The sequence below is a fragment of the Homarus americanus genome, unplaced genomic scaffold (assembly GCF_018991925.1).
Source record: "Homarus americanus isolate GMGI-L3 unplaced genomic scaffold, GMGI_Hamer_2.0 scaffold20822, whole genome shotgun sequence".
Lineage (NCBI taxonomy): Eukaryota > Metazoa > Arthropoda > Malacostraca > Decapoda > Nephropidae > Homarus > Homarus americanus.
Window position 1 is genome coordinate 192 of NW_024737120.1, and position 26,250 is coordinate 26,441.

The 26,250-nt window shown below is 44.5% G+C and overlaps 1 protein-coding gene across 1 annotated transcript in view; it reads left to right on the top strand.

The window, feature by feature from the left end:
• Positions 1–493: 493 nt before the first annotated feature.
• LOC121873395 overlaps positions 494–26,250 on the top strand; it is a gene marked incomplete at its 3' end in the record, with an annotated part of 93,174 nt that continues 67,417 nt past the window's right edge. Inside the window, exons 1-2 of the mRNA XM_042376939.1 lie at positions 494–889; positions 21,323–21,425. Coding sequence (XP_042232873.1) covers positions 21,357–21,425 — 69 coding nt within the window. The remainder of the gene's footprint in view (positions 890–21,322; positions 21,426–26,250) is intronic.

Below are 26,250 nucleotides of genomic sequence, written 5' to 3' on the forward strand. Positions count from 1 at the left end.
TATATATGTATATATATATATATATATATATATATATATATATTATATATATATATATATATATGTATATATATTTAAATATATATAATAATATTGTGTATTGTGTGTGTGTGTGTTGTGTTGTGTGTGTGTGTGTGTGTGTGTGTGTGTGTGTGTGTGTGTGTGTGTGTGTGTGTGTGTGTGTGTGTGGTATGTGTTTATATGTATGTATGTATATGTGTATTGTATGTATGTATGTATGTTATGTGTATGTATGTTATGTATATGTGTGTACGGTTGATAAGTATATATGGAATTCCTGTCCAGAGTTAGTATTATAAACCTTATCAATAATAACGTCAGCACCTATCTCTCACCACGGCCTGATAGAGGTATGTTTTAGCACTTATCTTATCTCCCTCTAATAATGACAATGACATGAAATTTTATTCACCGTTTAAATTAACCTAAATTCACACATTCCCCTTGTGCTCTTGGGTACCAAATACCAGACCTGGGTACCCCTGGTGTAACTCTCACTCTCTTCTGTAAAAAATACAGATACTTGTATAGATGTGGGGCCACTTATATACAACCTGTCACAACTGAGATAAGACATATGTGAGGACAGTGATAAGGCAAGACAAAGCAGGCCACCACTAACCCAAGACAGGGCACTGACAACTCCCTTGTTCAGTGCCCAGCCAAACACCGTGTTATAGAGTGATCCTAATATCGTTCTCTGCCAAAAAAAGTTCCAAAGTATTGCTACACAAGTAGTGAATACTTTTATTGAAAAGCTACAACAATTATCAAGGGTTGCACCACATTTGAAAAACTGTGTTAATAAATTGCCTTCAAAGTCATGTGGCTGTAACCTGTTTAAGTGAAATTTTCTGCCATATCTGAAGTAAGTACACATTACAGTACTACTTTTGTCTTGATTTATGCTGAAGAGTAGGTCTATGATTTTCGCAGGGGTGGAATTTATCTGTAAAGCTTAATTCCAATGACAAAGATACAAAAGTATGTCATAAAATTCTCAAGAGTTTTTTTATCATTCTAGAACATAAACTTCACGAAAAATACCCGTCCTTAACATTGCAATAACTAGGGTCCATCTTGATAAAGAATTGTGTTTATTGCTTAAGTATGGTGACAAGCACAAAACTCTGTTTACCTTCTATGTGAGCGAGAAATATTGTTCAGTATAGTGCAAGCATCAATGATATAACCTAATGGAAACCAGGACAACTACAATTCCATGAATATTCTTTAACTATCTAAATAATTGCTCGTTCTAAGAGTTTATTAAGTGTTAAATACTGGATAAATCAACTATATGTGGTAAAAAATCAACTATGTATGGTAATGACAGAACAATCCATTAACACATTCACCAGATGTGCATTCATAAAACCAAATGATGTATACCAATGTGTCCTCCCCTCCTTTAAACACACACACTTGATTTACACACCTTGAGCAACGAGCTTGCCGAGCCCCTGAAGATCCTGTTTTGTAAATGCCTGGATGAACGAAAGGTCCCCAGTGAATGGAAAGTAGCCTATGCGAGTCCTTTCTACAAGAAGGGCGATCGTCACTCCACGAACAACTATAGACCGGTGAGCCTGACCAGCATAATATGTAAAGTACTTGAAAGTATTATCAGAGATGCCGCGATGGAACATCTACTACGAAACAACCTTGTAAAGGATTGACAACACGGTTTTATGCCGGGGCGCTCCTATTTAACACAATTACTCAAGGTATTGGATATTTGGACCCATATTCTGGAATGGGGTGGTAATATCGACAATATTTACCTAGATTTTGCCAAGGCTTTCGACATTGTACCCCACGAAAGGCTGAAAATAAAACTGGAAGGGTACGGAATTCGGGGAAATGTCCTAGCGTGGATAGAAGACTTTCTACATGACCGCAAGCAGTGTGTAGTGATTAATGGCACGAAATCATCATCCGTACCTGTCACAAGCAGGGTACCACAGGGCAGTGTATTGGGCCCGCTGTTGTTTGTTTGTTTCATAAATGACATGCCTGACTTTGTACACTCCTCCATACAAATGTTTGCCGATGACACCAAGTTATTTCGGGAAATCAAGAACCAAGCGGACTATGAAGAGCTGCGGAAAGACCTCGGTGGGCTCCATGAATGGTCGAAAATATGGCTGCTGAGATTCAATGTCACGAAGTGTAAGAGGATGCACCTGGGGCGTACCAACGGTAAGGAGGCGTATCATATGTCTCAACAGGATAAAGAAACTGCACTATTTGAGACTGAATGTGAGAAGGACCTAGGTGTGTATGTTGACAATGAGCTGAAGTTCTCGGGCCATTGCAAGAAGAAGGTAAATGAGGCAAATCAATTATTGGGTCTTATAAGAAGGTCTTTCAGATATCTAGACGGTCCGTCCCTTGTAACGATCTACAAGAGTGAAGTGCTTCCCCATCAGGAGTACTGTCACCCTGTCTGGTCCCCGAGATATGCTAGGGACTGTCAGTTGGTTGAAAATGTTCAAAGGAGGGCTACCAGACTGGTGCCTGCCCTTCGGCACCTCAGCTACCCTGAGAGATTGGAGCTCCTAAACTTGCCTAGCTTATACTACAGACGGGCAAGGGGCGACCTAATTGAGGTGTATAAGCACCTCAAGGGGCACTACTCAGTCCAGTGTCCTTACTTGGAGCTGACGGACGCTCGCCCCACAAGGGGTCACAGCTCAAGATTGAAGAAGGCGCAAGTCCAGAAAACTGTGAGGGCAAACTTTTTCCGAGTGAGAGTTGTGAACTCTTGGAACAATCTACCAGAAAGTGTTGTGACGGCACCGAGTGTGAGCTCTGTCAAGACAAGACTTGCCCAACACTGAAGTGGGTTCAGGTGCATTCAGGAGCCGGTGCATGCCCAGTACTTGCCAACAGTGCGTGACAGAGACATGACCGATCGCCCAAGCGGCTAACGAGCCGATCTTTTGATGAAGAGGATAAAAGAAAAGGAAAAGTAATCAGAGACGTGACTGATCACCCAAGCGGCTAACGAGCCGATCAGTGGTGAAGAGGATAAAAGTAAAAGTATAAAACACTCCCTGTATAACGCTTACTCCCATGTTCTCTCTTCCCACTCTCCATATGTTTTTCTCTATATTTTTCATCATCTTTCTATCGCATGTATCCGTAACTATCTCCAGGAGTCTCTCAATAGATCTCTCTCTCTCCTATTCACGCAACTATTTATGATAATCTTCTATTCCTCACTCCCTCCACTGTTAGATTTGTTTTCTCTATTTTGCAAACAGTGGAGGATGACACATTCTTCTGAGATGTGTGGAGGATGACACATTCCTCTGAGACGTGTGGAGGATGACACATTCTTCTGAGATGTGTGGAGGATGACACATTCCTCTGAGGTGTGTGGAGGATGACACATTCTTCTGAGATGTGTGGAGGGTGACACATTCCTCTGAGGTGTGTGGAGGGTGACACATTCTTCTGAGATGTGTGGAGGATGACAGATTCTTCTGAGATGTGTGGAGGATAACACATTCTTCTGAGATGTGTGGAGGGTGACATATTCTTCTGAGATGTGTGGAGGATGACAGACTCTTCTGAGATGTGTGGAGGATAACACATTCTTCTGAGACGTGTGGAGGATGACACATTCTTCTGAGATGTGTGGAGGGTGACACATTCTTCTGAGATGTGTGGAGGGTGACACATTCTTCTGAGACGTGTGGAGGGTGACACATTCTTCTGAGACGTGTAGGGTGACACATTCTTCTGAGATGAGTGGAGGATGACACATTCCTCTGAGATGTGTGGAGGGTGACACATTCCTCTGAGATGTGTGGAGGGTGACACATTCCTCTGAGATGTGTGGAGGATGACACATTCTTCTGAGATGTGTGGGTGACACATTCTTCTGAGATGTGTGGAGGGTGACTAATTCTTCTGATGTGTGTGGAGGGTGACACATTCCTCTGAGACGTGTGGAGGATGACACATTCCTCTGAGATGTGTGGAGGGTGACACATTCTTCTGAGATGTGTGGAGGGTGACACATTCTTCTGAGATGTGTGGAGGATGACACATTCCTCTGAGACGTGTGGAGGATGACACATTCCTCTGAGATGTGTGGAGGGATGTTCCTCTGAGATGTGTGGGGATGACACATTCCTCTGAGGTGTGTGTGGAGGTGACACATTCCTCTGAGATGTGTGGGGATGACACATTCTTCTGAGATGTGTGGGTGACACATTCTTCTGAGATGTGAGGAGGGTGACACATTCTTCTGGGATGTGTGGAGGTGACATTCTTCTGGGACGTGTGGAGGATGACATTCCTCTGAGACGATGTGGAGTGACACATTTCTTCTGGGAGATGTGTGGGGGGATGACACATTCTTCTGGGACGTGTGGAGGATGACACATTCCTCTGAGATGTGTGGAGGATGACACATTCTTCTGAGATGTGTGGAGGTGACATATTCTTCTGGAGATGTGTGGAGGATGACACATTCTTCTGAGATGTGTGGAGGATGACACATTCTTCTGGAACGTGTGGAGGGTGACACATTCTTCTGTGAGATGTGTGGAGGTGACACATTCCTCCTGAGACGTGTGGAGGATGACACATTCCTCTGGATGTGTGGAGGTGACACATTCTTCTGAGATGTGTGGAGGTGACACATTCTTCTGAGATGTGTGGAGGATGACAAATTCCTCTGAGGACGTGTGGAGGATGACACATTCCACTGAGATGTGTGGAGGTGACACATTCTTCTGAGACGTGTGGAGGATGACACATTCTTCTGAGATGTGTGGAGGATGACACCTTCTTCTGAATGTGTGGAGGATGACACATTCTTCTGAGATGTGTGGAGGATGAGATTCCTCTGTGTGGAGGATGACACATTCTTCTCAGATGTGTGGAGGATGACACATTCTTCTGAGATGTGTGGAGGATGACACATTCTTCTGAGATGTGTGGAGAGTGACACATTCTTCTGAGATGTGTGGAGGATGACACATTCTTCTGAGATGTGTGGAGGATGACACATTCTTCTGAGACGTGTGGAGGATGACACATTCTTCTGAGATGTGTGGAGGATGACACAGTCTTCTGAGATGTGTGGAGGGTGACACATTATTCTGAGACGTGTGGAGGATGACACATTCCTCTGAGATGTGTGGAGGGTGACACATTCTTCTGAGACGTGTGGAGGATGACACATTCTTCTGAGATGTGTGGAGGATGACACATTCCTCTGAGATGTGTGGAGGATGACACATTCTTCTGAGATGTGTGGAGGATGACACATTCCTCTGAGATGTGTGGAGGATGACACATTCTTCTGAGATGTGGAGGATGACACATTCCTCTGAGATGTGTGGAGGATGACACATTCTTCTGAGATGTGTGGAGGATGACACATTCCTCTGAGATGTGTGGAGGATGACACATTCTTATGAGATGTGTGGAGGATGACACATTCTTCTGGGAGATGTGGAGGGTGACACATTCCTCTGAGATGTGTGGAGGGTGACACATTCCTCTGAGATGTGTGGAGGAAGACACATTCTTCTGAGATGTGTCGAGGGTGACACATTCTTCTGAGATGTGTGGAGGGTGACACATTCTTCTGGGAGATGTGGAGGGTGACACATTCCTCTGAGATGTGTGGAGGATGACACATTCTTCTGAGATGTGTGGAGAGTGACACATTCTTCTGAGATGTGTGGAGGGTGACACATTCTTCTGAGATGTGTGGAGGTGACACATTCTTCTGAGATGTGTGGAGGGTGACACATTCTTCTGAGATGTGTGGAGGGTGACACATTCTTCTGGGAAGTGTGGAGAGCGACACATTCTTCTGAGATGTGTGGAGGGTGACACATTCTTCTGAGATGTGTGGAGGGTGACCCATTTTTTCTAAGATGTATATTACCAGTGAATCTGTCAGGGGCACTTCGTAATACTGGTAATAACAGTGAACCTGTCAGGGGCACCTCGTAATACTGGTAATAACATTGAACCTGTCAGGAGCACCTGGTAATACTGGTAATAACAGTGAACCTGTCAGGGGCACCTCGTAATACTGGTAATAACAGTGAACCTGTCAGGGGCACCTCGTAGTACTGCAATAACAGTGAAACTGTCAGGAGCACCTCGTAATACTGGTAATAACAGTGAACCTGTCAGGCGCACCTCGTAATACTGGTAATAACAGTGAACCTGTCAGGGGCACTTCGTAATACTGGTAATAACATTGAACCTGTCAGGAGCACCTGGTAATACTGGTAATAACAGTGAACCTGTCAGGAGCACCTCTTAATACTGGTAATAACAGTGAACCTGTCAGGGGCACCTCGTAATACTGGTAATAACAGTGGACCTGTCAGGAGCACCTCGTAATACTAGTAATAACAGTGAACCTGTCAGGAGCACCTCGTAATACTGGTAATAACAGTGAACCTGTCAAGGGCACCTGGTAATACTGGTAATAACAGTGAACCTGTCAGGAGCACCTCGTAATACTGGTAATAACAGTGAACCTGTCAGGAGCACCTCGTAATACTGGTAATAACATTGGACCTGTCAGGCGCACCTCATAATACTGATAATAACAGTGAACCTGTCAGGGGCACTTCGTAATTCTGGTAATAACATTGAACCTGTCAGGGGCACTTCGTAATTCTGGTAATAACATTGAACCTGTCAGGGGCACCTCGTAATATTGGTAATAACAGTGAACCTGTCTGGGACACCTCGTAATACTGGTAATAACAGTGAACCTGTCAGGGGCACCTCGTAATACTGGTAATAACAGTGAACCTGTCAAGAGCACCTCGTAATACTGGTAATAACAGTGAACCTGTCAGGGGCACCTCGTAATACTGGTAATAACAGTGAACCTGTCAGGAGCACCTCGTAATTCTGGTAATAACAGTGAACATGCCAGGGGCACCTCGTAATACCGGTAATAACAGTGAACCTGTCAGGGGCACCTCGTAATACCGGTAATAACAGTGAACCTGTCAGGAGCACCTCGTAATACTGGTAATAACAGTGAACCTGTCAGGGGCACCTCATAATACTGGTAATAACAGTGAACCTGTTAGGAGCACCTCGTAATACTGGTAATAACAGTGAACCTGTCAGGAGAACCTCGTAATACTGGTAATAACAGTGAACCTGTCAGGCGCACCTCATAATACTGGTAATAACATTGGACCTGTCAGGCGCACCTCATAATACTGATAATAACAGTGAACCTGTCAGGGGCACTTCGTAATTCTGGTAATAACATTGAACCTGTCAGGGGCACGTAATTCTGGTAATAACATTGAACCTGTCAGGGGCACCTCGTAATACCGGTAATAACAGTGAACATGCCAGGGGCACCTCGTAGTACCGGTAATAACAGTGAACCTGTCAGGGGCACCTCGTAGTACCGGTAATAACAGTGAACCTGTTAGGGGCACCTCGTAATACCGGTAATAACAGTGAACATGCCAGGGGCACCTCGTAATACTGGTAATAACAGTGAACCTGTCAGGAGCACCTCGTAATACTGGTAATAACAGTGAACCTGTCAGGAGCACCTCATAATACTGGTAATAACAGTGAACCTGTCAGGGGCACCTCGTAGTACTGGTAATAACAGTGAACCTGTCAGGGGCACCTCGTAATACTGGTAATAACAGTGAACATGTCAGGAGCACCTCGTAATACTGGTAATAACAGTGAACCTGTCAGGGGCACCTCGTAATACTGGTAATAACAGTGAACCTGTCAGGGGCACCTCGTAATATTTGTAATAACAGTGAACCTGTCAGGAGCACCTCGTAATACTGGTAATAACAGTGAACCTGTCAGGAGCACCTCGTAATACTGGTAATAACAGTGAACATGTCAGGAGCACCTCGTAATACTGGTAATAACAGTGAACCTGTCAGGGGCACCTCGTAATACTGGTAATAACAGTGAACCTGTCAGGGGCACCTCGTAATACTGGTAATAACAGTGAACCTGTCAGGGGCACCTCGTAATACTGGTAATAACAGTGAACCTGTCAGGGGCACCTGGTAATAACAGTGAACCTGTCAGGAGCACCTGGTAATACTGGTAATAACAGTGAACCTCTCAGGGTGTCGTTGAGTCAACCAGACAGGATCTCTCAATGAAAGCCCTAATTAATTAACATACTGTCCCATAGACAAACCAAATGAATGACTATTCACAGCTGTGCTCATTAAACTGAACACTTAGCTGTCACCACAACTTATTCTGTTGCCTATGACTCCAATTAAATCTGACCCAGTTTGAAAGTACCCAAGCAAACCTGGGCCAAGTTAACCACTAATTATTCAGTTCCTACAGATCTGTCAAGAAAACAAATTAGAAGGAATTCTGTGCCACCTACCTTTCAAAAGAAATAGCAGCTAAAGAGCAGGAGATAGGGAGAAATGCTACAAAACACTAGGGGTGGGTTGGACAGTTCAGCACACCCATCAAGGAAAATTGCGAGCGCTACAGGCCGACAACACCAGGCGGGAATTAGAAAGGGTAAATAATTACGAAAAACAATGGAAAATCCAAACCAGTCTCCCGAAATTCACAGTTATACCCTTATGCAGAAGGAAAACCCATCCATTAGTAACCAATAATGCCCAGATAGAATATAAAAGCAGAGGGACCCTCCTGGGCCTGCATATATCCACGACAGGTTACTCCCATCATGTCCAAACCAGGAAGGAAAAAAGCAAGAAGAGAGCTGAGAAAACTATACCGCTTTAAAGCGCTTTCTGAGAAAATAAAACTCCGCCTAGTGACATCATTTATCACACCGATATTAACTTACCCAGCAATACCTCTTCATACTATGAGCACCACTCAAATATTAAAACTACAGGTGATTCAAAATGAAGCCCTAAGATTCGTCACAGGCGAAAGATACCCTTTCACCAGAACCACAGCCGAGATACATAGAGACCTGAGAATGAAACCCATCAACCAGCAGCTGCACACCCTGGCCAGCAGAATCTGGCAAAAGATAGAACGATCAGAGCAAGAACTCCTTCAAAGACTCCCACCAGATAACGACAGCAACCATACATGGTTCCCAAAAAGTTACCAAATCTCAAACGGTCCATTACCACCCCCAATCTACACGGTCAGGCAATAGACAACCTCCCTAGACCAACATCCGCCAGTAGGGTTGGTGGAATATGAAATAAGGCCCTTAAAACATCCATGTATGGGATAGGGTAGGATGTCTAGTGCCTGTACCGACAGAAAATAACTACAACCCAAACACACTATTAGCTTAGCTAGGCGGTCAGCCCGCCCTCTCTTACCTTCACCTAAACTTCTTCAATTTCCGAACCATAACTTCCTTCCCCCACCACTAATCTTCTTTCACCCCTTCTTTCTCTAAAAAAAAAAAAAAAAAAAAAAAAACGTGTGAGCGTTGACTATCTGTTGTCACCGAATTGAAAGCATAATCCTCCCCAACACTTTCAGTCTAAAGACCGATCTACAACCTTTTATTAATCATAATAAACAAATAAAACCTGGAAAATTCAGGAGTAAAATTCATCAAGTTGCTGAATAGGACAGTGAATTGTCTCCTTACCCAACTTTGTGAAAGATCAGAAGAAATATAAAGAGAGTATTTAATAAATAAAACAATTCCTAACGGATGAAAAAGAGGCTATCAGTACTGTAATACCATGTTAAGTTGCTGCTCTAATAAACTGGAAAATGGAGGAAATAAATATACTGTAACTGTTTCCAACCAGTCTAGTCTTACAGATAAAACTTCCACAATATGCTGCACCAATAATGTGAAATTAGCAAAAAAATTTCGAATAAAACCACTTCTGTATATCAATTCTCAACAGAAAGTGAACCCTATCCTGAATAAGACATTTGCTTAAATGACCCATGATCCAGCAATCATCACAGATTGTCCACAAAAGAAAAGACCAGAAGACCCCAACATATAATGCAGACCATGGCAAAACAATACAAAACTCCTGCTCATAAAGACTCCGTCTCATACCACAAGAAGATTAAAGGGAATCATATATTCCACAAAATAATTTGGAGATTTTGTAATTATGAACGCTATTTTCCTTGTATTTTATCAGATGCTGTGGTCCACACTGACAAACCACTATGCAGAGGCAACCATCTGATGCTGGATTATAGGCACTCCAAAATCCTCCACCATTTCAATGCAGAGCATAATTCCCATGGAAAAAGTAACTTTCGTGTCTTTGCAGCAAGGCTAGGTAATAACAGTAAAGATTTCCCTGTCTCGTACTCGAGACCGAGATCCGACAACTCAAAATGGGTGTCACATTACTGTATTCTTCTGTTCAGCTGAGAAAACTCAGTTCCTCCATGGTTATCTACAAGAGCTGCACCCATAAACAAACAAAGCATTCACCAAACATTCAGATAGGAAAAACACTTTTACAAGTCTTAGCTAAAGGAGTTCCAAAAAGTTTCATAAAGATCATTAGAGCTACTGTAGGTACAGTTCAGTATGGCAGACTTTGCATTGGATGTGTTATTGAAAGTTAAAACTTCTTCATGCTTACAAAACCTCTTTGCCGATCAGTGACCTAGCGAATAAAAGTAAAGTACAGTTACATCCCCATCCAAGGTTTAATATTACCCATTGGGTCATCATCACTCAAGAATTTTAAATTACCTGTATAGTAAAGAGAAATTCACTTACTTTCTTCTACAATATTGTATAATGATACCAAGGAACATCAGAAACTATAAAGACAAAATTTCTCCACATTTGATTAACCTGTTTATCCAACGTTTCCTTCATTAATTCCTAATTGTTTTACTTCCCTTTTATCTGGAATCCCATGATGGGATAAAACATCACTCTCCCACTTAGGCCTTGCTTTAATCCCCCAAAAGGTCAAAGAACAATAAATTAAAAAATTAGATTCTCTACCTCCTCTACAACTGGGTTGATTCAATTACATTTTCTCTTTTAGGCAAAGCCTTCTTAAACTCCACCTTACCAGAATGGAGAGAATTCAAGGACTCATCTAATTTTCTTATGAGGATAGGCCATGATTCTTCAACTTTAGCAAAAAATTTACACAAGTAATTCAAAGTCACTTCATCAAAATAGGAAAAGATTGGCATGCACAGTGCTAAGTAATCAACAATTACATGCTTAATTAATCCTCCAAAACTTTTCTGAGACACTCGCAAAAATTTAAATTACTGTATTTTATGAATACAGTACAATTGATGTAGTACTTTGTGGACAAACAATTGTTGCTATACTAAGACAGATGGTTGAGAATCCAACAGTTCCTTTAGTAAATGAGTGTGGTGGGGTGGGATGGTAGAATGGGTAGTCCTGTGTAGGAGGGGTGGGATGGGATGGGATGGGATGGGGTGGGATGGGGTGGGATGGGATGGGGTGGGATGGGGTGGGATGGGATGGGATGGGATGGGATGGGATGGGATGGGATGGGATGGGATGGGGTGGGGTGGTAAGGTAGTGGTGGTCCTAGGGTGAGGTGGTGTGGGAAGGTAGTGTGGGTGTTCCTAGGGTGGGGTATTGTGGATGATCCTAGGGTTTTTTTTTTTTCGTTTTAAAGGGAATTAGCCCACTTGGGCACAGGTCAAACGACCCACAACGGGGCCTGGGGGGTGAAAAAATAAGAACAGAAAGAAATTGAAAATAGAGAAGACGAAAGCTATAGTGTGTTAATCTACACCACGAAGATGCCGGAAAACCAGCTTTTTAAAGTGAGACAGATTGTATAAGTATGGAAACACAGAAGAAGGCAGAGCATTCCACAGTTTGGCTGTGTGAGGAAAGAAGGAGTTACTATAACGAGTTATTCTCGTGTGACTGACATACACAGAGAAACAGTAGGCACCGAGGGCAAGACGTGTGTTACGAGCCCACGGCCTTGCCGACGGTACACAGGATGCCAAATCCACCGAACATTGTCCTTTAAAGTACCTGTAAAAGAGAGAGTGTGAAGCATCATTGCGGCGAAGAGAAAGGGAAGAGAGATTGTCGACTAAAGGAGGAGAGTTAATAAGACGAAATGCTTTTGATTCCACCCTATCTAACAGTTGGACAGAAGAGGAGCCACCCCAGATATGAGAGCAGTACTCCAAATTAGGACGAATGAATCCCTTATATACTTGGAGCAAATGCTCAAGAGTGAAGTAGCTACGGCATCTGTACAGCATTCCCAACTTTCGGGAGGCAGCTTTAGCTATATTAAGGATGTGTGATTTCCAGGCCATATTGGAGGAAATGGTGAGGCCTAACATATTTATTTCAGAATTTGGCAGGATGATAGCGTCCTGAAATGTAATTGGTGGGAGATCGTCTAATTTACAAAGTGTAATTGGTAAATATTGAGTTTTATTACTATTGAATTTAACCAAGTTTGTACCTCCCCATTCAGAGATGCTTCACAGACCCGCATTGATAGAAGTAATGAGCTCTAGAAACAGATCTAGTTTGAGAGTTAGTTGGAAGGGGAAAATGTGAAGAAGAGTGAAGAATAGAATCATCAGCGTAAGAGTGGATATAATTAGTTGTAGTGTGAAGAAAATCATTGATAAAAAGAAGGAAGAGAGTAGGTGAAAGAACAGAACCCTGTGGGACACCACTATTGGTAAAGAAAGAGCGAGAGATCGATCCCTCGACAACAACTGCCATGGATCGGTTCTCAAGGAAGCTAGAGATTAGAAAACAAAGTGGGGGAGAGAAACCAAAAGAGGGAAGTTGATATAGCAAAGACTTGTGTCATACCCTGTCAAATGCTTTGGAGATGTCGAGGGCCACGACAAAAGTTTCCCCATAATCCCTATGAGAGGATGCCCAAAGATGGGTGCAATAGAAGAGCAGATCACCAGTAGATCTCGCCTGGCGAAAGCCATACTGGTGATCTGACAAAAGAGAAAATGGGAGTTCAAGTTAGTTTCGAAAATCTTAGAGAGGGATGAAGTTAGGGTAATGGGGCGATAGTTAGAGGGATTAGAATGGTCACCCTTCTTCGGGATGGGCAGAACTAAGGTATGCTTCCAAGAAGAAGGAAACGTTTAGGTTTTGAGGCAGAGGAGAAAGAGGCGAGCAAGCACAGGGGCCAGAGCTTCAGCACACTCCCTCAGAACACGAGGGGGTATTCTGTCCAGTCCATGCGCCTTACTCACATCCAACCTGGATAACACACCGGCAACCTTGCGAGTGGAGATTATAGGAAAGTGCATAGGTCCAGTAGGGGGAGCAGGGGTAGGAGGGATAGAGTGGGAATAGTCTAAGGTGGAATTAGAGAAGAATAAGGTGCCAAAGAGGTTGGCTTTGTCAGGGGGAGAGTTGGCTATAGTTATCAGGTCGGAAGAGAGGAGGAAAAGAAGGAGTGAAAAAGTTGTTACAGATGTTTTTGGTTAAGGACCAGAAGGATTTACAGTGATCCCTCGGTTAACGAGCGCCTCGGTTAACGAGATTTCGGTTAACGATTTACCTTCCATAAGATTCTTAACTTCGGTTAACGAGCAATCCCTCAATTAACGAGTTTTTTACGAGCCGACTTCAACATGTTTTCGCTTGCATTTGGCGGTCCACCAGCTGTAGTATTAGTCCGCCAATACAGTAATCGGTTTTAGGGCTTAAATTCCTTACTATTTTAGTAAACATCAAGAAGTTTATACTATTCAATAATTTTAAAAGTTTAATATTCACTTTTTTAGTCATTTTAACAATTATTGAACATAATTGAAGGTAAAGAAACTAGTTTCTGGCGTGCCATCCAGCCTGTTAACACACCAGACAGACGTTAGTCTCTCTATGTTTTCAGTGGAGGTAACATCTTGCTTGAGACTCTCTTCAACTAAATGCTTTTTTTCTGTGTTTCCAAGCAAATTATTGGTCATTTTGAAATTTATTTTACATATTGACAATATATAATGCAGTGCAGTGTTGATTTAAAGAAAATAATCTTGAATTACACCAAGAGAACTAAAATTTTATGGGTGAAATGGTGCCATGGGGTGACTTCTCTGCCACCCCAATGCCTTCTCTTCTCCCTTCTCCTCCACCCCCATTCTAATTCCCATCATCATCATGATCATCCAGGAGCCTTCTATATACTGTACACACCTCAAGGTAAGTGTACTTTTCTACCTTTTTTGTTGAATTTAGGGAATTTTCGGTGAGCTGGAGCCAATTACCAAAAAACCCATTGAAACAATGGTTTCGGTTAACGAGTTTTTCGGTTAACGAGCAACCTGCTGGAACGGATTGTGCTCGTTAACCGAGGGACCACTGTACTAGAGGAAGATTTAGTCAGGACAGCGGTCTTTCTTTTTTTATAAAATTACACTTGGCCCTATGAAGAATAGCCTTACAACGATTCTTAGAAGTAATGAAAGAGGTGTGGGTAAAAGGAGGAGATAGTTTCATAGCTCAATATGCCCTATCTTTCACCTTGCAAGCAAGAGAGCAGGAGCAATCATACTATGATTGTAATATGAAAGTTTTGGTAGAAGATGGGATAAATGCACTCATACCACCCTGTATAACCCCAGCAATGCTCTCAGCACATACCGAGGCATCCTGAGTGGAAAAGCAACATTCATCCCAATGAAAGTCGGTGAAGAATTCTCGCAAGGATTGCCAGCTTGCCCTCCGATAGTGCCATAGTTGACGTTTAGAGGTAGTGTGGGTGATCCTAGGGTGGGGTAGTGTGAGTGAGCCTTGGGTGGGGTGGTGTGAGAAGGTAGTGTGGGTTGTCCAAGAGTGGGATGGTGTGGGTGGACCTAGGGTGGGGTGGTGGGTGGACCTAAGGTGGGGTGGTGTGGGTGGACCTAGGGTGGGGTGGTGTGAGTGGACCTAGGGTGGGGTGGTGTGGGTGGACCTAGGTGGGGTGGTGTGGTGGACCTAGGGTGGGGTGGTGTGGGTGGTCCTAGGGTGGGGTGGTGTGGGTGGTCCTTGGGTGGGGTGGTGTGTGGGTGGTCCTAGGGTGGGGTGGTGTGGGGGGTCCTAGGGTGGGGTGGTGTGGGTCGTCCAAGGGTGGGGTGGGTGGGTGGTCCTGGGGTGGTGTGGGTGGTCCTGGGGTGGTGTGGGTGGTCCGGGCTGGTGTGGGTGGTCCTGGGGTGGTGTGGGTGGTCCGGGGCTGGTGTAGTTGGTCCTGGGGTGAGGTGGTGTGAGATGCTTTTGTGGGTGGTACGAGATTCGGGGAAGCGTCCTAGTGTGGATCGGAGACATTCTTCATGATCGCAAGCAGTGTATGGTGATTAATGGCACGAAATCGTCATGTATACCCGTGATAAGCGGGGTGCCACAGGGCAGTGTACTGGGCCCGTCGCTGTTTTTTTGTTTCATAAATGACATGCCAGAAGTTATACACACCATCATACAACTGTTTGTGGATGCTGCCAAGTTATTTAGGGAAATTAAGAACCAAACAGACTGCGAAGAGCTACAGAAAGATCTCTGTGAGCTTCACGAATAGTCGAAGAAATGGTTGCTAAGATTTAATGTCACGAAATCGCACCAACAGTAAGGTGTATCACTGCCCCAATAGGAAGAAAAAACTGCATTAATTGAGAGCGAATGTGAAAAGGACCCGGGTGTGTATGTCACAAGGTACTTAATTTTTCGAGCCATTGTGAGAAGGTGAATCAAGCAAAGAAACTAGTAGGTCTTATAAGAAGGTCGTTTGGGCCATGGTGAGAAGGTGAATCAAGCAAAGAAACTAGTAGGTCTTATAAGAAGGTCGTTTGGGCCATGGTGAGAAGGTGAATCAAGCAAAGAAACTAGTAGGTCTTATAAGAAGGTCGTTTGGGCCATGGTGAGAAGGTGAATCAAGCAAAGAAACTAGTAGGTCTTATAAGAAGGTCGTTCAGATATCTATATGGTCTGTCCCTCGTCAGAATCTACACGAGTGAGGTGCTCCCCCGTCTGGAGTACTGTCACCACGCCTGGTCCCCGTGATATGCTAGAGACTGCCAATTCACTGAAAATGTCCAAAGAACGGCCACCAGACTGGTGCATGTTCTACGGAAATTCAGCTACCCAGAAGATTATAACACCTGCAAACTGCCTAGCTTATACTATAGACGGGCAATGGCCGACCTTATTGAAGTGTATAAACATCTCAGAGGGGACTACTCGGACGAATGTAGATAACTGGAGCTGGTGGACGCCCGCCCCACAAGGGGTCACAGTTCAAGGTTGAAGAAGCAATAAGCCTTGAAAACTGTGAGGGCAAACTTTTTCGGAGTGAGAGTTGTGAACTCTTGGAACGACCTGCCAGAGAGTGTTGTGACGGCACCAAGAGCGAGCTCTTTCAAGGCCAAACTTGACCAACACTGGAGCAGGTTCAGATACATTCAGGGGCCAGTGCATGCCCAGTATTTACCAACAGTGCATAACAGAGACGTGACAGGATCACGGCGAACAAGCCAATCAGTGTTGAAGAGGATAAAAGTAAAAAGAAGTAAAAAGGTGATCCTAGGGTGGGACAGTGTGGGATGGCAGTGTGGGATGGTAGTGTGGGTGGTCCTAGATTGGGTTGGTGTAGGTGGTCCTAGGGTGGGGTGGTGATGGGTAGTCCTAGGGTGGGGTGGTGATGGGTAGTCTTAGGGTGGGCTGGTGTGGGTGGTCCTAGGGTGGATTGGTGTGGGTGGTCCTAGGGTGGGGTTGTGGGTGGTCCTAGGGTGGGTTGTGTGGGTGGTCCTAGGGTGGGGTGGAGGGGATGATCTTAGGGTGGGGTGGTGTGGGTGGCCCTAGGGTGGGGTGGTGTGGGTGGTCCTAGGGTGGGGTGGGGCAGGTGGTCTTAGGGTGGGGTGGTGTGGGTGGTCCTAGGGTGGGGTGGTCCTAGGGTGGGGTGGGTGGTCTTTGGGTGTGGCAGCACTATGTTAGTGTTAAGGTGCCAGCAATGCTTGCTCCCTCTCGCTTTCAGCTACCGCCGGTGGCTAACCCTCGTGGCAAACAGGGAAGCAACTTGCACAAGTCTTCTCCTGCCAGTACACAGCCTCTTCACCATCATGACTCCTGTTGTGCCTCCTCGTGGCAACACACGGTAACTGGGTACCTCATGTGCCCAGGCTACACCAGTAGGGGATCTCGGAGTAGCAGTGGACCCCAGAGGGACAGCACATAAGCTCACTGGTATGTGGACACGTTCTGGCGCCTACCAACCATTTCCCCGCTGCCTTGCGGATTAACCTTGGTAGGAAAAAGGCTACGGGAGTAAACCCCGAACAAAAAATCTGTGGTGGAGCCCCTCATCAGGCAGACATGCTTACAGAGCTCCAACAAGCCCCAAACGGCAGTAGGCGCGAAAGAGGTGAGGTCACCACCATGGAAACCCAACGACTACACCGGCGGACGAAGGCAATGCCTGATGGACAGGCTACTAAGGCGAAACCCAACAAACTGGGCTAACGGCAGTCCATTGCAACTCTCCCAAGTCGTTGCACCACTTGCACCACTGGATCAGGAAAAGGGAGAGCCAAGATGTGTGGTTGCAGCCTGCACTCCTACCTCACCACATAAATCAACTCACGAGCAGCCATCATCCAGCTCATCATACCTCTCATCTTCATCAAAACCCCTATACCCCCAAAAGTCCTATGGTGACGGACAAGTGACGATGGGGACAGGCAGAGATGACTGGGATCTAGGATCTAGACAGCAGTGCAATTCAGTTCTGTCTGTGCAAGTGAGCAGCCCTTTCCAGGAGCCACTCTGCTCACCCCACATGGGGAGAGAGCTAGAAAAGGTGCCCTAAACATAGCCTGCCTAAAAAAAAACAACCCGTCTGGGCAACCACACCCAGCAAGGTCATCCTTCTGCACTCAAAAACAATCACAATCACAGATCAAAAAATAAAAATAAATTATACAACCTCTTATGGTCACTGCATGGAATATCAGGACCCTTCTGGATACTGGCACAAATCAGCATCCTGAAAGAAGAACCGTCCTTGTGGCAAAAGAGCTGGCTAGGTATAACATCGACATAGCAGCCATTAGCGAGTCCTGACTCCCAGGCGAGGGTCAACTCACAGAACGCGAGTCTGGCAATACCTTCTTCTAGAAAGGTAAGCGTGCTGGGGAAAGAAAACGCATTTACGGAGTTGGCTTTGCCATTCGCCAATCCATCCTACAAAGGCTAACTGAAATGCCTGTTGGGATCAACAAAGTCCCACTGAATCACTCACATTATGCCTTCTTCATCAAATGCATACGCCCCAACACTGGATGCAGAGGATGACATCAAGGAGGCCTTTTATGCCAACCTTGACAGTGCTAACCTCTATCCCCAGAGAAGACAAGGTTGTGCTAGATGACAGCAATGCCAGAGTTGGCAGAGATGCTAACATATGTCAGGGAACCATAGGGAGAAACTGAGTAGGCAAGTGTAGTTCCAACGGCCTGTTCCTTCTCACTATCACCGACACTGGCGTCTCATTGACTACGTCATTGTCAGAAAAAGAGATTGCCGAGATGTCCTCATCACCCGAGCCAAGCGTGGCTCAGACCAATGCAACACTGTTCCTCGGCTCGTCAGTGCCAAGTTCTCACTTCACGTTGCCCCAAAACGGCAAAGGCAACAAGCTTCCAGAAGAGGTTTTAATACTAAATGACTTGAGAATCCAGTGGTAGCACATTATTTCAGAGAGCAACTCAAACATGGGTTGAAAAACAACTCATCAATGAATAATTAAAATCTGAGTGCTAAATGGGGGTTCCATCATCAAAGCTGTCATCGCAAAACTATGCAAGGAGACCCTCGACAAGTTCAAAGGAAAACACCAGCATTGGTTTGATGAAACACTCGTCAATAGAAAACATGCTGCTCTCACTGACTGGGAAAACAACCCTATGTTTATGGTAGGTTTCTTTGGTTGGTTAGATCAGGTTCTATGGGGGTGTGATAATTCAATAATAAGGATACAACAGATTCTTAATATTTTTAATCAGTGGTAGGCACGGTTCCGCTAACCGCTAATTAGCAAAGCTAACTTTCTCGCAAGCGGATTAGCGTTCTCGCTAACTTTGGAACCATTAGTGGACCAATTAGCTTCCGCTAAAGTTAGTTCCGCAAACAAAATTTATGCATGTTTGTTCTTGTCTGTTGTAAGCGTGTGACGTGTGTCTCCAACAGCTAGACAGGCACGCTTGGCTGGCTGCGTGTTAGTACGTGTAAACGTGAATGGAATATTTTGATTATTAAAGTTTAATACTTTTTTTTTACAGTAAATAAAGACTGTCAGTGTATGTTGAAAGAATCATAGAACGTAATTGTAAACTAATGTATAATTTCATTTTTCATTTATTTGTTAATTTAATTAGGATTTTTTTCAATATATTTGGTTATGCTAAGTACTGCATCAGTTAATAACCAAGATGTTATCCAAGGTGTGCGCCAAACAAAATTTTCTAAAAACTTACTTTTCATTAAAGTTTAGAGTTTTCTGTTTATTTACATGACTAAGACCAACAATAAGTTATATAAAAATGCACTGGTATTATGTGTATGTGGTTGGTATTGCATATTTACATGAATAATGAATAAGGCCGATAGGTTGTATGAGAATGAATGCAAATTGATTATTTGTGAAATTGTGTACAGTGTACACCTTGATAAGTTGATCATCATCTGATCTTGGCATGATGCTATTTGCTACCTATGCTATAAAGTACTATAGTTTTTGGATTCATTAAATACTTTCTGTCTTTTTGTACAGTAAATAAAGATTATAAAGTGTATGTTGAAACTTGAATGTGAACTAATGTTTAATTTCATTTGTTCATTTAATTATTTGTGTACACCTTGATCATCATCTGATCTTGGCATGCTATACCTTTTTGGAAAGCTCTATGTCTAAGCTACAAGACAACATGACATGCCTGACGTTGTACACTCCTCCATACAAATGTTTGCCGATGACGCCAAGTTATTTCGGGAAATTAAGAACCAAGCGGACTGTGAAGAGCTGCAGAAGGACCTCTGTGGGCTCCAGGAATGGTCGAAAATATGGCTGCTGAGATTCAATGTCACGAAGTGTAAGAGGATGCACCTGGGGCGTACCAACGGTAAGGAGGGGTATCATATGTCCCAACGGGATGAAGAAACTGCACTAGTTGAGACTGTGTGAGAGAAGGACCTAGGTGTGTATGTTGACAATGAGCTGAAGTTCTCGGGCCATTGTGAGAAGAAGGTAAATCAGGCAAATAAATTATTGGGTCTTATAAGAAGGTCGTTCAGATATCTAGACGGTCCGTCCCTCGTGACGATCTTCAGGAGTGAAGTGCTTCCCCATCTGGAGTACTGTCACCCCATCTGGTCCCCGAGATATGCTAGGGACTGTCAGTTGGTTGAAAATGTTCAAGGAGGGCCACCAGACTGGTGCCTGCACTTCGGCACCTCAGCTACCCTGAGAGATTGGAGCGCCTGAACTTGCCTAGCTTATACTACAGACGGGCAGGGGCGACCTAGTTGAGGTGGATAAGCATCTCAGGGGCACTACTCAGTTGAGTGTCCTTACTTGGAGCTGGCGGACGCTCGCCCCACAAGGGGTCACAGCTCAAGATTGAAGAAGCCGCAAGTCCAGAAAACCGTGAGGGCAAACTTTTTCGGAGTGAGGGTTGTAAACTCTTGGAACAATCTACCAGAGAGTGTTGTGACGGCACCGAGTGTGAGCTCTTTCAAGAGAAGACTTGACCAACACTGGAGCGGGTTCAGGTACATTCAGGAGCCAGTGCATGCCCAGTATTTGCCAACAGTGCGTGACAGAGACGTGACCGATCGCCCGGGCGGCTAGCGAGCCGATCTTTTGGTGAAGAATATAAATGAAAAGAGACGTGACCGATAGCCCAAGCGGCTAATAAGCCGATCAGTGGCGAAGAGGATAAAAGTAAAAAAGTATTTGAAAATTTCAGCTCTCTAGGTCTGTTTTTAAGGGTTTTAGAGCCCCCAACAAAAAGTCGAAGCTTAATTCATATAATAAAAGTTAGCGGTTAGCATTAGCTTCCGCTAATTTTTTTAGCCGTTTAGCGGTTTAGCGTTAACGAAGTCAACTTTTTAGTTAGCAAATTAGCGGTTAGCGATGCTAACTTTTCGTTTAGCTGTGCCCACCACTGTTTCTAATCACCCAATGAAGATGGTCTTGCCCAAACCTCCCAAATTAACATATACCAAAGGATGGCTGGTCGGAAAACCAGTGCTATTACTGGATCCAGCAGTTTCAGTAACAAATGTGACTGCCACTTAAGTAAACTCTATTTTGTTTTTTTATACAACACACAGGGCTGGAGCTGGCAACTAGAACAACTTATCCAGAATGGGAAACTGCTGCCACAAGGGTAAACAACGCTTCTCTGATGAAACCAACAACGTCATGCCAGTCACAGTATGTTTAGCTCAAAATATTGGTACACCAACCTTTATCACATCTACCTGTGTATGTTACTTGTGTCACACGTGCCTGTGTAGGTTTATTGTGTCACCCCCAGATTTGGATCCCCTGTAACTTTAGTAATACAGTCCTCAAACGTGAATTAAATACTAAATTCCTTGGGGTTATTGTTGATGACAAACTTAGCTGGAGAAACCACATACAAACCATTCACAATAAAGTCAATAAACAGTGCGGTATCCTGTATCACACTCATCAGTCACTCGCTCTTACAGCAATGAAATCTATTATGATCTTGTTTACCAACACCTGAAACACTGTCACACACTATGGGGGCCTCAGGCTCTTCAAAAACACAATCCCTAATTACTGCACAGTAGAGTTGAGCAGACAATGACCTACTTGGAAAAAAAAAATGATCACACTAACAAACAATTTGCTAAATTGAAAATTTTTAAATTCGAGGATATTAACACATACTGCTGTGCCATATTTGTTTACAAATCGGTCAATCACTTGCCTGACAATAATTATGGTAATATTTTCTTGTAGTACCGTTCATTCCTACCACCAATCTATTAGCCTATCATATTGGAATAAGACGTCTAATTATAAGATAATTGTCATATATTACATTACCGGCGGAAATGTATAATAACGGTGATAACTCTTCCAAAATATTTTCTATTTTCTTCCATTAACATCCCGCCATTAACATCTGCCTCTCCGCCAACACTGCGTGTCTCCTGCATCCCCTTCATAAATCATCCTGCGCATGCATTGCTGTACACGTCACAAGGCCAATCAAAAGCCATTTTTATTTTGAAACCAATTAAAATGTTTTTGGGTTTAATTCGCGGTATTTTTGGCCCAATCAAATTCGAGTATTCTTTTTGGTCTCTCATATTTTGAAATTCAAGTTCAGTTCCGACCATGGAAGTCAGCGATGGGTGTCACTTAAAGCATATGGAGCTGATTGCAAGTTTTTGGGAAAAAAACGAAGAAACTATAGCATTTTTTTCGATCGCATGGTGTTCTTCCAACCTCAGTAAAGTGTACTAAGAGCAAGACTGAATGTAAATATCGCAAAGACCAACATATGTGGCGTTGTGTAAGAATCCCAGAATCCAACGACGAACAAGAACCAGGCCAATAAGGTAAGAAATAGGTGATTCCATCATATGGTGAGAGTCAGTTATGTTAGGTCAGGTCAGGTCAGGTCAGGTTAGGTTAGGTTTGGTTATTGTTTTTCTAGTGTTTTATTGTGTATTTTTTAGTCACTTAGGCACTTTTTTTCTCGGAAAACGTCAAACGAAAAAAAACCGCTAAAAAAAAAAAGGCTAATTTCCGCCAAAAAGGAAGGTCATATTCGGTCTCAGCACACACAAATACAATAGAAAAATATATTTTTAACTTGCTACAAGTGAAATGTGCAACAAGAAAAATTTACCATAATTATTTCTAGTTCCGGAATAACCAGATATACAACTTAAGACACCCAGAGCTACAAAGACCACCCCCAAGTGCCCCTCTCAATCCCAGACCTCCATAAAATATCATGGTGTGAAACAACTTACCCTACTTGTGCCACACCAGTTTATGTTACTTGTGTGACAACCTGCCTGTATATGTTACTTATGCTACACCTGCCTGTGTATGTTACTTGTGTGACAACCTGCCTGTATATGTAACTTATGCTACACATGCCTGTGTATGTTACTTGTGCCACACCTGCCTGTGTATGTTACTTGTGCCACACCAGCCTGTGTAGGTTTATTGTGCCACACCTGCCTGTATGTTACTTGTGCCACACCTGCATGCGTAGGTTACTTGTGCCACACCTGTATACATTACTTGTGCCACACCTGCCTGTGTATGTGACTTGTGCTACACCTGCATGTGTATGATACTTGTGCCACACCTGCCTGTATATGTTGTCTGTGCCACACCTGCCTGTGTATTTTACTTGTGCCACACCTGCCTGTATATGTTACTTGTGCCACACCTGCCTGTGTAGGTTACTTGCACCACACCTGCCTGTGTAGGTTACTTGTGCCACACCTGCCTGTATATGTTACTTGTGCCACACATGCATGTGTAGGTTACTTGTGCCACACCTGTGTATGTTACTTGTGTGACAACCTGCCTGTATATGTTACTTATGCTACACCTGCCTGTGTATGTTACTTATGCCACATCTGCCCGTGTATGTTACTTATGCCACATCTTCCTGTGTATGTTACTTGTGCCACATCTGCCTGTGTATGTTACTTGTATCCAGACATGGGTGTAATAGTAATTACAGGGTTTTTAATGTACTAGTATTATATCATTATTTTTTTTACTGTACTGTAATAATATTAGAAGGCAAAGCAATAGAGAAAAGTCAATTACTTTTCTATTACAGATACACTTATTTTTAACTCTTAGGTTGTCGGAAATTTTCTTAGAATTACTGAATTTCTGATGTCATTCAACAGTTTGCTTTGACAAGGGAATAACAAAAACCATCCATAACTTGCCTGTTTGTAACACACAAAAAATCCCTGGATATCTGTATTATTTCATTATTCACAAGGAAATATTACTGCATAATGTAGATAAGATCGGAACATACTGATGATTTTGCAAGAAAAATACTTTGTGGCAACCATAGTTCCTAAAACGCGAGGCTCCAAGTGTGGGGCTTTGCTTTGTTGATCGTGTATATTTCGTGACCAAAATTAATAGTACAGTAATAGTAATAGATGACAATTATGGTACTAACAATCGTAATATAATAAAGCAAAACTAAAATTAAAAGTACCTAATAGTAATAGTCTGTTCACCTGTGTTTCACCTGCATTGTGTCTGCTGACTTGTGTCTCACCTGCCTGCATCTGCTCACTTGTGTCTCGCCAGCCTGTGTCTGCTCACTTGTGTCTCACCAACCTGTGTCTGTTCACCTGTGTTTCACCTGCATTGTGTCTGCTAACTTGTGTCTCACCTGCCTATATCTGCTCACATGTGTCTCACCTGCCTGTGTCTGCTCACTTGTGTCTCACCTGCCTGTGTCTGCTCACTTGTGTCTCACCTGCCTGTGTCTGCTCACTTGTGTCTCACCTGCCTGTGTCTGCTCACTTGTGTCTCACCTGCCTGTATCTGCTGACTTGTGTCTCACCTGCCTATATCTGCTCACACCTGCCTGTGCACACCTGCCTGTGTCTGCTCACTTGTGTCCCACACTTGTGTCTCACCTGTGTCTGTGTCTCACCTGCCTGACATCTGCTCCCCTCACCTGCCTGTGTCTGTCTGCTCACTTCAGGTCTCACCTCCTGTATCTGCTCACTCTTGTCTCACCAGCCTGTATCTGCTCACTTGTGTCTCACCTGCCTGTGTGTGCCTCCCTTGTGTCTCCACACCTGCCTGTGTCTGCCTCACCTTGTGTCTCAATCTGCCTGTGTCTTCTCACTTGTGTCCACCAGCCGATCTGCTCACTCTGTGTCTCACCAGCCTGTGTCTGCTCACTCTGTGCTCTCACCTGCCTGTGTCTGCTCACTTGTGTCTCACCTCCTGTATCTGCTCACTTGTCTCACCAGCCTGTATCTGCTCACTTGTGTCTCACCTCCCTGTATCTGCTCACTGTGTCTCACCAGCCTTATCTGCTCACTTGTGTCCCACCTGCCTGTGTGGGCCTTGTGTCTCACCTGCCTGTGTCTGCTCAGGTCTCCACCTGCCTGTGTCTGCTCACTTGTGTCTCACCTGCCTGTGTGTGTGCCTCCCTTGTGTCTCACCTGCCTGTGGTCTGCCTCACTTGTGTCTCACCTGCCCTGCTCATCTGCTCACTGTGTCCTCGCCAGCCTGTATCTGCTCACTTGTGTCTCACCTGCCTGTATCTGCTCCTGTGTCTCACCTGCCTGTATCTGCTCACTTGTGTCTCACCTGCCTGTATCACAGTGTCTCCACCTGCCTGCATCTGCTCACTTGTGTCCCACCCTGCCTGTGTCTGCTCACTTGTGTCTCACCTGCCTGTATCTGCTCACCTGTGTCTCACCGCCTGCATCTGCCTCACTTGTGTCTCACCCGCCTGCACTGCTCACTTGTGTCTCACCTGCCTGCATCTGCTCACTTGTGTCTCACCTGCCTGCATCACTTGTGTCTCTCACCTGCCTGCATCCTGCTCCTTTGTTCCACCTGCCTGTGTCTGTCACTGCCCCACTCTGTCTCACTCTGCTCACTTGTCTCACCTGTCTGCATCTGCTCACTTGTGTCTCACCTGCCTGTGTCTGCTCACTCTGTGTCTCACTCTGCCTGTATCTGCTCTGCTCACTTGTGTCTCACCTGCCTGTCTCATCTGCTCACTTGTGTCTCACCTGCCTGTGTCTGCTCACTCTTGTGTCTCACCTGCCTGTATCTGCTCACTCTTGCTGCCTGCATCTGCTCACTTGTGTCTCACCTGCCTCACTCTGTGTGCCTCACCCCTGCTCACTCTGTGTCTGCTGCTCACTTGTGTCTCACCTGCCCTGCCTGTCTCAGTCTGCTCACTTGTGTTCCCCACCTGCCTGTGTCAGCTCACTTTGTCTCACCTGCCTGTGTCTGCCTCACTAGTGTCTCACCTGCCAGCATCTGCTCACTTGTGTCTCACCCGCCTGTGTCTGCTCACTTGTGTCTCACCTGCCTGTGTCTGCTAATCCCAGGTCTCACCTGCCTGTGTCTGCTCACTTGTGCCTCCAGCCAGTATCTGCTCAGTCTCACCTGCCTGTGTCTGCTCACTTGTGTCTCACCTGCCCGTGTCTGCTCACTGGCCCCACCTGCCCAGTCTGCTCACTCTGTGTCTCAC